Source organism: Carettochelys insculpta, chromosome 2 (assembly GCF_033958435.1).
Source record: "Carettochelys insculpta isolate YL-2023 chromosome 2, ASM3395843v1, whole genome shotgun sequence".
NCBI classification, from domain to species: Eukaryota; Metazoa; Chordata; order Testudines; family Carettochelyidae; genus Carettochelys; species Carettochelys insculpta.
Genome location: NC_134138.1, coordinates 39,005,588 through 39,020,354, shown reverse-complemented (window position 1 = coordinate 39,020,354; position 14,767 = coordinate 39,005,588). Strand labels below are relative to the sequence as shown.

The window sequence follows — 14,767 nt, the reverse complement described above, 5'->3', positions numbered from 1 at the left end:
ATAGCCAAATTAAACACAGCAGCAAAGCTAGAAAAGGACAAAAGAAATGAAAAGTCAGATGTCTAAGAAGAAAAAAGAAGAGTTGCAGAAGTGGAAGTTGGAACCTGGAGAAAAATACATGTGTGTTCTTTTCTCCATTTAGTAGATGAGAGAATGCTTCTTTTTGTTTCAAGTTTTGGACTATAGCTTAAAAAGACCTTTAATTTATTCACCTAGATAGATTTACTGTGCTTTTTGATTACTCCTGGGGCAGTCCAAGACCATAAAAAAGTGTGCAACCAACAGCACAAACTTAAACAAGGAGAAAAAGCAGTCAAGTAGCACTTTAAAGACTAGCAAAATGGTTTATTAGGTGAGCTTTCATGGGACAGACCCACTTCTTCAGACCATAGCCAGACCAGAACAGACTGTTTTTGGTTCTCTGTGCCTTACATATTGAGTCTGTTCTGCTCTGGCTATGGTCTGAAGAAGTGGGTCTGTCCCACGAAAGCTCACCTAATAAACCATTTTGCTAGTCTTTAAAGTGCTACTTGACTGCTTTTTGTTTTGATAGTGTATAGACTAGCACGGCTTCCTCTCTGTTACTATTAAATAAGGAGGTGATCCAACCAGGTACTGAGCACACTCAGTCAGCTCCCACTGGTTGCAATGGAAATGGAAGGTACTGTACTTAAGTGCCTTGTAGGAGCACGACCTAAATCACAATCCCCCCCCTTCCTTCTGGCTGTGGATTCACAGCTGTCCCAGGCTGACTTTTCTGCAAAAGCTTGCAGTGTTTTTAAACACTTTTGAGCCTGATTCTTATGAATGTGGAGAGCATTTTCATTGTTCTAGCAGTGTAGTTATTGTAGTATGAAAGAAAATCAGGCTCATATTTGGTTCTAGTAGTAGAGGGAAGGGGTTAATTATTTGATTGTCTTTCCCTCTATCTTTTGTTGTTTCTTTGGTGCGAGTCTCATTATATAATATCTGTTTGCAGGATCATTATGTACATGGCATGCTCTGATTACATAAACTGGTGTTGTCATACATATGTCTTGTTAGAAATTTAAATTGGGGGCATAACATAATCAAAAAATCTCAGCTAGTCAAATCAAATCATGGCTTTAAATCCACATCCAAAATCTATGTAATGAAAATAAAAATTACATTACCGTTCTCTGTAAAAGGTATATACAAGACACAACTTCTCCATTTGTATTTTGCAGTTTTGCATGACTAGAAACAATACTTTAAAAGTCAGCCATATTGTCACATTGTCTTTCTGTTTATAATCCCACCACACTTAGGCCGCATCAACGCTAGTCCTTTCCTTTTGGAAGGGGCATGGTAATGAGCAAGTTGGGAAGATGCTAACGAGGCGCTGCCATGAATATGCAGTGCCTCATGAGCATGATGGCAGCCACATGCGATTTGAAAGCGCTGCTTTCGAATTGTGTGCCACGCATGTAGATGGGACCTTTCCAAAGTATGCTGAGGACTTCAAAAGCCCCTTCTTCCTAAAACCAAATTGGAAGAAGGAGCTTTCAAAGTCCAGGGGGTCCTTTCAAAAGGCCCCTGTCTACACAGGCGGTGCGCGATTCAAAAGCGATGCTTTCAAATCGTGCATGGCCACCATTATGCTAATGAGGCACTGCATATTCATAGCAGTGACTCATTAGCATCTTCCCAGCTCACTCATTACTGTGCTCCTTCCAAAAGGAAGGGGCTAGTGTAGACGTAGCATTAATGTATTTGTTGTCAGTAGTTTTCTTTAGGTCACTTCTACAAACATTCCTTACCACTTCTTTCATGCAATATATCTATTTATATTTATTTTTATTCCAATTGCTAGTCTGAAAAATCAAAAAAAGTAATATAGCACATATGGAAATAGTAAAAACCTATAGGTGAACATTTACGTAGAGATTATGAATGATCAAAAACACATAAGCAAAAGAATATTACATTCAGTACTGCCAAGATGTACAGTAATATGATCAAAGACAACTGAAGAAGGTCAAGAAGTATTATCAGAGAGACAAGGTGGCTGAGGTAATATTTATTTGCCAAACTTCTGTGGATGAAAGAGCCAAGCTTTTGAGCTACACAACAGACCCCTTCTACAGATCAGAAATTGTTACTCGTGGCATATCTGCACAACAAAGAAAAACATAGGGTTGGACTTTGCCCGTGGCTGAGCACCGATTTGCTGGGCCTGACAGGGCGTGGGGGGCAGCTCTGTGTCCCTGAAAGGGACAAGGCCTTGGGCAGAAGCAGTGGGGATGGGCTCTCCCAGCCAGGCCTTCCGCTCAGCCAGATGCACACTGCCTTGGGCTCCAGCTGCTACTGCTGCTAAGGTAGTGGCAGAGCTGATGGATGGAGGTGCCAAGGTAGTGGTGAAGGCCCTGGACCCTTTTAAATGGCCAGGTCCCCAGGCAGCTGTGGGCAGCTGTCCACCCTTCCACTCTCCTCCCCCACCAGTGCCCTCACTATGTCAGCTGACGCAGACTCAGATTATCGGGCTGCTTGTCTGTTTCACTCTCTTACCTACTTTTTGGTGGGGGCTGGAACCTGAACTTTGAGATGCTCTTACCTTTCAGGATTCTAGACATGTCTATACACCAAGATGTAGAGACATGCCATCAAAGTGTAACAGCTTAATACAAGGTGAGATAGACGGCTAAGCATAAAAGGTTGACACATATAGCAGGAGACCAGTTAAAATGAATGGGCAATTAGCATCTTTTCAGTCAGAGGACAAGGAGGTTTACTAGGTTACAAATGTTGTATTAAGCTTTACAACCAGTATTTCTGCTGAGCCCATGTTTTTTTCAGTGTCCAGCAGCTTTTGGAATTTAAGTTCCCAGGCTTTGAAGATGTTTTACAGGTTTACTTTGAAGTTAAGAATTAAAAGGCGATATATAGCAGGGCCAACAGCCAGTGCAGACCCTGGGGCAAGGTGGAAGGGGGACCTGGCTCAACGTGCCGGAAGGTTGCGGGACCAAGGGCTAGTTTGCCCTTAGCTCCACTCACACTGCAGCACTGCCCCCCACCATAGTAGCAACAGCAGTGGCCAGAGCCCCGGACACTTTCGAATCACCAGGACCCAGTGCAACTGCCTCCTTGCCCTCCCTGTCAGCAGGTCTGTTGATAGGTAAATGGATTTCTGAAAAATATTCATTAACAGGTGATAGAGAGTTTTTGTCTGCCATCTTTCATTGAGGTCATTCCAGAACTTGGTGAGTGTCAATTTCACCCACACTGTTGTTCCTGGGGTATTTGGTGAACTGGATGAGGTATATCACATTCTGTGGGGTTCACCATCATAGCAGTCACAATATGTCTGCAGTAAAATGTAGTATATTCTGAAAGGATTGATACAAGCTAATATTTCCTTTTATAAATAAAATAATTTATAAAATCCTCATTTTATTTGCAAGTAGTCTGCACCCATATGTTGTACATACATCAAATTTCTGTAATAATAAACATCAGTGCATCTGGAATCTCCACATTATCACATAGTTTTCCAGATCTTTAGATATTTGAAATCCACTGAAAATCTCAAGTGAACCTATTATTATCCCTAACTGCAGAATCAGTGACAGCAGAGAAAATATGAGAAATTCTCCAAAAAAAAGGTTGTAGTCTCTTGGATGGAATTATAGCTAGATGAAAAAAAAGTCAGTTAAAAATTACTTTGAGACCTTTTTACTGTCAGCTACACTCTGTGTTGTAGTTTCATAATCTTCGATACACAGGACAAGCACTCTGAATGATAGAAGTCTACATGGCATTTCACTACCACTCAATGAAAGGGCAGTCATGATAACACTTTCTGGCTATGTCTACACGTGCCCCAAACTTTGAAATCGCCACGCAAATGGCCATTTCGAAGTTTACTAATGAAGCGCTGAAATGCATATTCAGCGCTTCATTAGCATGCGGGTGGCAGCGGCACTTCGAAATTGACGCGGCTTGCTGCCGCGCGTCTCGTCGACGGGGCTCCTTTTCAAAAGGACCCCACCTACTTCAAAGTCCCCTTCATATGCATTTCAGCACTTCATTAGTAAACTTCGAAATGGCCATTTGCGTGGCCATTTCGAAGTTTGGGGCACGTGTAGACACAGCCACTGTGTTCCACATCAGTCAGTTTTTACCTATTAGATGTATGAAAAGAGTTACACATAAATAATTTGGGTATGAGAACAAAATCTAAAACATGAACTGTATATATATTTTTTAAACTTGTTGGTGTGTGTCTTCTTGCCTCTATGTGTCTTTCAGAGCTTGGGATGTCATGGTTTAATTCCTCAGATTTGAATTCATTCACACTACTTCTTTTACAGATTTTTGGAGATCCTGCATAGTGAATCATTAGCATGATTATTATTTCAGCCATGGTAAAATTGCACATCAACACTAAGCAAATGGGGGGAAATTACATTATCCATTCTGAATAATTTCCTACCATAATATAAATGTTAACTAGGACATGTCTTTGAAATGGATACTGATTCTTTAAATTCTTTCCTGTCTGTTTCAGGAAATAGTGAGATCTTTTTGATAATGAAGTACAATGTGCCTAAAGTTCACTTCCAAATACTTGGCTCTTTGCTGTAAAAGTCATCTGCATTCCCTTTATAATTCTGAACCACCAGAGAGATGCCTAATCTTGGAGATCTGATCCAATATCATTCAGAAAAATCCTTGATAATAATTCCACCATTCAGATCAGTGAAAGCACTAAAGCCTTACTGCTTGTGTCTTCTTGAAAAATATCCCAAGGCTGGGGAATAAGACCTTGGCTTATGGGTTCAGAGACTTAGCTGTTTGCAAATATTATTATTATGATTATTATTATTATTATTATTACTATTATTATTCAAGTCCTTAATCAATGCAAGCAAATGGCATCTGTTTGTTATCATCCTTTCTACAGAAGACAAAGGCTGCAGTCCCTATGGTGCTGACTGCTGGCCCCAAGTGGTTGCTGGATGTGACTTGGCAAGGAGTGGAAGACAACAAAAACAACTGTATCGTGTACAGCAAAGGTAAACAAAAGCTGATTTTCTTCTGCTTTCTTCACAAGAAATTAATGGCAACATCAAACCAGAAAGCAGATTGGTGTACTGTATGTTCCTTTGTATTGTATAGTTCTCATTCCCTGCTTCACATCTTAAATAAATTATTTTGCTGTCTTTAATGAATAAAATCACCACACTCAGTCTAATATATTAACTGCTTTGGTAGCAGAGAGGCACCTCAGGTCAGGTATATGCCAGATATAAAATACCATGATCATTTCATCCTAAGTCAAGACCTCATGGGAAATATTAGATCCACATTGTATCTATACTCTCTAAGGGTATGTCTACACAGCAGCCTTATTTCAAAATGATCTGTTCTGGAAGAGGTATTCCAGAATACCTTATTTTGAAATAACACAGCTACACACAAAACACATATCAAAACAGCACTTAGCTATTTTGAAATACAGCATCAACACGCATGGAGCCTATTTTGAAATAGAGCCCATGGGCACACTGGCTATGTCTACACTTGCCTTCTCCTTTTGGAAGGGGCATATTAATGAGGTATTTCGGAAGATGTTAATGCAGCACTGACATGAATACGCAGTGCCTCATTAGCATATTGGCAGCTGCACCCAATTTGAAAGTGCTGCTTTCAGAATGCATGCACTGCCCATGTAGACGGGGGCCTTTCGAAAGGATCCCCCGGACTTTGAAAGCCCCTTCTTCCTAAAACTAAATGGGATGTAGGTACTATGGCTTATTTTGAAATAGACTCTATTCCCTGTCTTAACAGCACCTATTTCAAATAGCTATTTCAAAATAGCCACAATTGCTTGTAGAATGAGGTTTACGAACTTTGAAATAAGCCAACCGCTATTTTGAAATTATTTCAAAATAGTGGTTGCATTGCGTAGATGCTATGATAGTTATCTTGAAATAACAGCTGTTATTTCAAAATAATTTTGCTGGGTAGTTCGACCCTAAGGCCATGTCTAAACAAGCACGTTCTTTTGAAATATTTTTTGAAAGAAGAGACCCTTTTGAAATATTCAGCGGAGTGTCTACACACAGTGTCTGCATCTATACTAGCAAGTTCTTTTGAAAGATTTTTTGAAAGAAGGGGGCTCTTTTGAAAGTTCCCTCAGAGCGTCTACACACAAAAAGTATTCTTTTCAAAGTAAATTGAATGAATGGTGCTCCTTTTGAAATCACTCTTTCTTTACCATTTCAGAAAGAGTGCCCCCTTTCGACAGCATCTTTCGAAAGAAAATGTATGTAGACACTCCACAGACCCCTTTTTTTGAAAAAGCAGTCCTCATGGGGCCTGATTTTTCAATCCCTGTCCTGTTCTTTCAAAAGAGTGGAAGCTGTGTGGACACTCTTTCAAAAGCAGTTTTTTTGGAAGAGATATTCCAGAACAACTTCTTTTGAAAGATCATATAGTGTAGACATAGCCTAAGTGAGTTATCCCTTGCTTTTTACATGCTCTAGCAGGTTGCATTGCAGACTTATGTGGAATCTTGTGTGCTGTGTAGGAGTAGCCTTGTGAGTCCCAGGGTATTAGAGAGTTAAGAAACATGAGGTAATATATTTTAATGGACAACATTTTGTAAGTGAAGAAGACAAGCTTTTGAGCCACACATAACTCTTCTTTAGATCTGGGAAAGGTCTTGAAGAAGAGCTCTTTGTGGCTCGAAAGGTTGCCTTTCTCACCAACAGAACTTGGCCCAATAGAAGATATTACCTCACCCAACTTGTCATATGAGTCGTAGCTAATTAGAAGAGTTTGGACTTTAATAAAACCGTTACATGGATTAAGAATTTATACGTACATAATAATAGAAATTAACAGCAGCTAGCTTGCAGGGTCATTGCATTTGACATTCAAGAATGTGACATCAGAATATGTTGAAGTTATTTTTGGTACGTTTCTGTAGAAAGATAGAATATCGTGATTATCATATTGTATTGTTTGGATAAACTGCGATGCATATCACTGCTCTCTTTGGGGTAGAATGTCAGACTTCTTCGAGTGAGTGTGACTCCTTTGCATGCATACTAAAATGATAAAAGTAGGCTTGGCAGAATTCATATTTTTAGATAGATATTTCAAAATATTTTATCCATATTTTTAAGCTTTTTTCTATTTTTAGCATTTAAATTTTCATAATTGCATAAACTAATGGGGTTTCAACATTCTTTTTAAATTTTTATAAGTTTGGAATGTCACAGTTATGTGAATTCAATGGGGTATCAAATAATAGTAATGTAATTAAGTAGTTGTTGAAATTCAAAAAGATAAAGCTTTATAACTGCAACGTGCAACAAAACATGCACTGTCAACATTGCATATCAAAATATGCAAAATACACATTGAAATCAATCAAGTTCAAGATGTAAAGACTGGTGTTTTGGGGCGAAAGGACCTGAGTTCAAATTTTGTAAAGTCAGATGTGTCGTACAGTGATCAACCTTTATAGATGTCTGCATGTGCAACCATGGTTACATTACAGTACTCTAGGCGCTTGTCTATACTAGCTCCCTCCTTTGAAGGCAGGGTGTAAATTAGCCCAATCAGTGAATAGCAGTGAGATGCTGTGCTGCATATGCAGCACCTCATTAGCATAATTCCTGCCATGCAAACTTCAAAGCTGCTAACTTCGAAGCACCAGCAAGCAGTGTAGCAGCGGGCACTTCGAAATACCCGCACAACTTCAAAGTTCCTTTACTCCCAAAATGTTTTGGAAGGAGGGGGCTTGTGTAGATGAGCCCCAGGAGAATCAGTGTATGGCATGGGAGCAAACCATCAGCTGTAACTGATTTTGGCTTTCCAGGTAGCAAAACTGTGACTCTCTATCCTTCTGTTCAGCTCCCTAGTTCCAGAGCTCTATGAGTACTTCAAGGCTTGTCTAATTTCTTTCAGGTTTTATGTCTAACCAAACAGACCTACTGAGATCAAAGATTTGTTTACTGCGACAACCTAGTGACCATTTCAGCATCTAAGCACATAAGCACCAATATCAATATATTAACATACAAAACATTAATCATAACATCAAAGGCTCCTAAAAATTTACTAGAAACAATTACAACTTGTTCCTATAATCACTGCAATTTATACACTTATAAGAGGATTGCTTTTAAACTGCCGCAAGCCTTTGAAATTTGAAACACTAAAAACAGAAAATTTGTATGTTCAAAATGAGTTGCACACCAGGGTCTTACAAATTCGGTCTGTTATAATTACAGAACATCAGTACATTAATTCTGTAACCTACAATACCTGCAATACCACAAATGTAGTCCAAATCTAGAAGGGGATCCCGTCATGCTTCCTTAGGACCAATGTGATGAATTGCCGAAGTGGGAAAATGGTGATGTATTGTACATGTGATATGGCAGAGGTTTCTTGTGCATTCAAGCCACAATTTGCTTTTGAATGGTATTAAACATGTTTCATGGACAAACTTTTTATTGTAGAAACTTTCTGTTGTAATAGGCATTTCATTTCAATTTTACGTATTTTCTGAAAATTCCTGAAAGATAGTGTCTTGTCAAGTATATAAGCCTGCTTTAAATATTATAATATCTAACACATAACACACTACTTACAAACATTAGCTAATTAAGGATACAGTTACATTACTATTGATGTTATCTTAGCGACAATATTATGGAAGTTTTCTTGAAATAAGGAAGATTTGTCTCAGTTTGATGTAAACTTTCTCTGAGTGAAAGAAATTTTCATTTAATTAAAATGAACTTTGTTTCACTTAAATGAGTATGTATGTTATTTCACATTACAGTACATGGTCACGTGTTATAGAAAGGGTAGCTCTATGACATTGTTCTACAAGGTAGCTCCTATTCTGGCCAAGAGGAACTCTGATATCCCAGCTGCATTATGTAAATACATGTTGCTATGAGACAGGTGACAGAAATCTGAATCATAATTGTAATTTTAAAATAACAATCTGCAACTACATCAATTCAATTCGCAAAGTAGATTAGAGATGTGTGGAATGTTCAGGGCATTCTCTACCCATTGACCAGTTTGCCTTAAGTAGTCTGTTGTTTATTAAGCAGCCAGTCCTGCAAATTCTGAGTGCCTGGAATGCAATAGCCAGGCCTGCCGACAGGTGGGGGCCCCGAGAGCAATTGCCCCAGTGCTTGGCAATACAAAAGGGCTCAGAGCTCGCAGCAGGTATTGTGGTGGCAGCTGCATCCCCAAGACTTTTCAATCACTGCTGGAGCACCATGGGCTGAGAAGGTTGAGGGTTGGCTGCCTCAGCCCACACCCCTTATGTCAGAGGTTCCGCCCCTTCCAGGGGCAGGGAGCAGCTCTATCCTCCCTCTCCACAGCCTTGACCAGAGGCCCAGCAAGGCCCTACCAGTGGCATGCAATGGGTTTCCTGAATAAAAGGCTGTGTTTACACTTGCCTCGTACTTCGAAGGGGGCATGGTAATCAGGGTGATGGGAGATTACTAATTAAGTGCCGTGCTGAATATTCAGCACTTCATTAGGCTAATTCTCCCCCGCAGCAACTTGGAAGTGTCAAACTTCAAAGTGCCGGCATGCACGTAGCCGTAGGCACTTCAAAGGGCGTGCACTACTTCAAAGTGCTTTACTCCCCAAAATTCAGCTATTTGGAAGTGCCTATGGCTACACGGCATGCTGGCACTTTGAAGTTGACACTTAGAAGTTCCCATGGGGGAGAATTAGCCTAATCAAGTGCTGCATATTCAGCACAGCACTTCCTTAGTAATCTCACATCACCCTAATTACCATGCCCCCTTTGAAGTACGGGGCAAGTGTAGACATAGCCAGAGTGACTTATGGGACAGCATCTTAAAACAGTGCCAAATACAATATTCTCAAACATTTCAGATTACACTGCCTGGATGTGTGCTGCCTTTCTGCCTTCCATATAGTCCTTATTTCAAATATTATGATGCTAGGCATAATGAAGTAGTAATTTCATGTTATGTTGCGGGGGTTTTTGGGCTAATTTGGTCATGTGTTGGAGGTTATTCTTAGTATTCGTGAGAGAAGATGAGCAGGCAGAGTTTGCACATTCCTAAGTGCGCAATAAGGCTGAAATCAACTGTTGTTAAAAATCTGGGGTCAAATTTTGCCCTTGGAAGTCACATACATCTCTAGTTGTGTGCATCTGAGAACAGAGTTTTGCCCCAAATATGTTGAATGAACATAGGAATGGCATTCTTGATTGTCAGGACATAAGAGGCTGTATTAATTAAAATAAGACTCATATTGCAAATAGAAGGTGTAAGAGGAGAATTTCAAAGGCACAAAGGGGAAGTAAGTACTCATCTCCCAATGGAAGTCTGTGGGGGTTTGCCTTAGAAAATTTCTGCATTACGTGTGCTAGGTAAGTGAACATGAATTTTATATATTTGTTTATAGTTATGAGATTGGATATAGGGAATATAGACATCTTTGTTTTGTTTAAAGGAATGTATACCTGTACTCAGTTTCCAAATACTGACCTGTAACATTTTCACATAGGTCACTTGTATTTTTAATATTTGTGTGTGTGTTTAACTCTAATTAACTAAATGATGCGTCAGAAAATACTCAGTATGAGCAAGCTATGAATGAGAAAATAGAGTGATCCTTCAGTATCTTTTCAGACTATGGCTGGCGAATGCTGAAAACAAAAAGTGTCCAGTTTCCTCAACTACCCTTTTTGCATGTTGTTTATATTTATCTTATGTCTGTATGTAAACTTTGCAAGATAAGGTGAGGCTATTTTAAAACTTCATATAAATCCAAAAACATCCTGTGTGTTACTACAAAAGATAAACTACTCAGTGGTTTTAAATATTCTACAGAACATAATAATAAATATTTTTGAACAGATTTTAAGTATTGTGTTTACATAGACTTACAAGTGTGGTGATTTTTCAAATAATAGAGGCTGAATGATTCAAGATACAACTGCTATTGAAACAGACTGAGATGGTATTCATTCATTTATGCTCATAGCAACTTAGTGCTCTTGAGAAGAAGTCATGCCCAATTTAGGATTATGCAAAATATTTGGGAGAGCTGAAAAAGGGATGACGTATTACCTAGAAATCTTCTGTTAAGAATTTAAGCAAATGAAAAGGGACTGAAAATAAGAGAAACAATCTGCAAAATACAGTTTCATGGAGGCAAAGTACTCTCACATACACACATATTTTGGCACATTATTTAAACTATTCTCACTTTCATATGGAACATATGCATACTGTATGTTTAGTGCCATTGTTAAAATAGGGTGCCTGTACAAATATTTAGCTGTGGGAATTATAAAATCATAAGGCGATTAAGTTAGCTAGTTGTGAAATTCCAATATTGCTTTTTAAATGACTTCAGGATATAGGAGGTGCTAAGGTTATTATCTGTTATCAGGAATACAGTGGAATTGTACGACTGGATAATAACTAAACAACTGACACAATGTAAAATTACATTATCAGTGTGTTAAAACAAAATTGTGCCCTAAAGGAGTCTACATGCCAGCTCAGAGCTGCAATGTAATTATGCTTAACTCTGATAATTAAAATACAACAGAGATCAACAGAATCATTTTCATTAAGAAAATTATTAATGATCGTGGCATAACAGTAATTGATTGCAGAGCACCACAGGATAACTCCATGCAGTAAAACCAACATATTCAATATGTCTGAGGCGGTTTGACTATGTTGCATAAGACTGAGGGTGCTTAAAGTTCACATAGGAGCTGTGGAGCATGTTTGTACTGGAAACCAAAGATCATAAAATGTCTGTTTTAAAAACTACAATTACTACATTCTTCAGGAGTGTTTTGAGGTCAGGAATGCTGGCAGACTGGCCTTAGAGCTACTGAAGAGCCATCTGCTGGCCCAGTTGTACAGCAACAACAACTCATATTTTTGGAATCTTCTGTCACTGCATTTCATGTTATGCCATTGGTTATTTCTACATTTATGGTAGTGATTAACTGAGGTTATTTCATTCTCTGCCTGGCTTTACTGAATAGTTTTATTACCATAGTTGTTAGGAAGAGGATGCATCAGAAAACAACATTTTTCTCACTCCCTTATTTTTCAAAAATTATTGATTAGTTTGTAAATGATTCTACAAAGTGATATTAATTGCCTCAATAGTGTTTGATATGTGATATTAAATATCATGAAAACTTGTTTTCCCCCACAAGTTGTTGAGACTCTAAAACAAAATACAAAGTCCCAGTTACAACAAGAGGTCCTGTGGCACCTTATAGACTAACAGATATTTTGGAGCATAAGCTTTCATGGGCAAAGATCCACTTTGTCATCTGACGGAGCGGGTCTTTGCCCACAAAAGCTTATGCTCCAAAATATCTGTTAGTCTATAAGGTGCCACAGGACTTCTTGTTGTTCTTGACGATACAGACTAACATGGCTACCTCTCTGATAAAAGTCATTGTTAGTATGTTGCCTTAGAGCAAGAACTGAGAATTCTTCATTTTATTTTTATAAACACAAAAATGGAAAATAAAAAAATCTACTAAGGAACAATTCACCACATAGCTAAGGATCAGGTGCTTGCTGTCTGAATAGATCTTAGGGTTAAAATTTACCGGATGAGATCAGTTAAAATAACAAGTACCCACACTGAAATAGTACTATGTTGCCAATTTGTGAATAGGTGTTAGTAAAAAGGCACTTTAGACTAGGGCACAGGACAGGGTACCAGACTCCTCTGAGTTCTAATCTCAGATCCGTGAATGACATGTGTGCCCTTGTGCAAGTCTTTTAACCTTTATGTGTCTTAGTATGTAAATAATACTTCTGTGCTGACCACACTAGTGTGCTATGGGAGTTAATTAGCTAATGTGTATATAATGCTTTGAAGATATACAACTGTTGTTGAAGGGCTAAGTTCCTCTGCCATACAGAGCAGAATATTATTTTTGAAAAACTTCTCCTGCTTGAAGAAAATTTAGTCTGTTTTACCTTTGTACTGAAGGCCACCCTACAACAGGAGGAATTTTTATTTTTTTCTCTAATGACATAGGATTGCTTTTCTGTATTGCTGTGAAATTCTTGATACCATATCTTTCTCCAGCAAGTGAGTTTTCCAATAGCAAATGCATTTTGCAGTTTCAGCCAATAGTACACTAAATCGCTCCACAGATACACAGCCTCAAGGAACCTAATGAGGTATAGGTCAAACTTTCTAAGGAGTTTAAATGCTGATGTATTAGGTTATGCATGTATTTTGTTATTTAGTCAAAGGGCCAAAGGTTAATATGGAGCATGTAGTTTAGGATTCCAGGTGTTCTTTCACATATTATTAAAAGTACATTTTGTTTAAAGCCCTATGTGTACTTGTTCACTGTTCCTCTATTAGGTAGACATGTCTTCTGTGAGGTTACAGATTTCTTATTGCCTACTGGTGTGTCAAAGTGTGTGTGTTTCAACTTCTCTCTTTGTAACATTCTGATAAATTGTAAAATGCTGCTATACAGAATAATATAAAAGTGAATGTGTGCTGTGTATATGTTTAATAGTGGCAATATCCAGTCTTTCTCTAAATAACTGATGTGTCTTGGACCTAAGGGACCTTAGTTTCTTTCCCACCCATTTAGCAGTTCATGACCAATAAGAGAGGGGATAGCAAATGGGCTATGAATAGCAGAAAATTGGAAGGACACCATTTATGCTGCTCCTTTTGGGGGCATCATTGAGCTGGCAAATTGGGCAAGAACCTTCCACATACCCACCGCTGGTGCACCCAATGTGGCCTCAACAAGCAGGGCAAGATCAGGAATACACACAGTTGCTGGTCCCCTAGACAAGGTGGGATTGTACCTGGCACCATGCTACCAGAATGGGCGGAGCCTCAGACAGAAGGGTGGGCTGGAGCAGCCTGTCCTTCGCACTACCTGAAGTGTGCTATGCCACTTATCCCCTCCAACCCTCAGTGCCACTCGGAGTGAACCCTGCTATGCTCTGGTGGCAATTTAAAGGGCTCGAGGCTCTGACCACTGCCACACCCAATCCTCTGTTGCCCATTCCCAAAGCCTACAGACACCAACCTTGCCCAACCATGACTAATATCCATTGATGGACCTCTCCTCCCTGAACTTATCTAGTTCTTTTCTGAGCCTCGATATAGTCTCAGGCTTCACAACATCATCTGACAAGGAGTTCTACAGGTTTATTGTGTGTTGTGTAAGAAAATACTTGCTTTTATTAGTTTTAAACTTGCAGCCTGCTAATTTCATTTGGTAAACAGTTCTTGTGTTATGAGGAGGAGCAAATAACACTTCCTTATTTACTTTTTACATACCAGTCATAAGTTTATAGACATCAACCATATACCTCTTTGTGGCTCATTATTTGTACATTTCATTTAGGTTATTTTCTTTTTTAGTAATTTGTGCAAATTTTTGGTGTGTTCTCACAGAAACATTAGGGCTATGTCTACACTAGCCCAAAACTTCGAAATGGCCATGCAAGTGGCCATTTCAAAGATTACTAATGAAGCGCTGAAATACATATTCAGCACCTCATTAACATGTGGGCAGCCACACCACTTAGAAATTGCTGTGGCTCGCTGCCGCGCAGCTTGTCCAGACAGGGGTCCTTTTCGAAAGGACCCCACCAACATCGAAATCCCCTTATTCCTAGCAGCAGAGAGACAGCAGATAGGAATAAGGGGATTTCGAAGTTCCCAGGGTCCTTTCGAAAAGGACTCCTGTGTGGACAAG

At 39.1% G+C, this 14,767-nt stretch overlaps 1 protein-coding gene across 4 annotated transcripts in view; it reads left to right on the top strand.

Moving 5' to 3' along the window:
* Nucleotides 1-14,767, top strand: part of ZFPM2 (zinc finger protein, FOG family member 2) — a 484,892-nt gene that overhangs the window by 323,035 nt on the left and 147,090 nt on the right. For all 4 annotated transcript variants that reach the window (XM_074986765.1, XM_074986763.1, XM_074986762.1 and 1 more), the window contains one exon: nucleotides 4,925-5,036. In XM_074986765.1, the coding sequence (XP_074842866.1) occupies nucleotides 4,925-5,036 (112 nt within the window). The remainder of the gene's footprint in view (nucleotides 1-4,924; nucleotides 5,037-14,767) is intronic.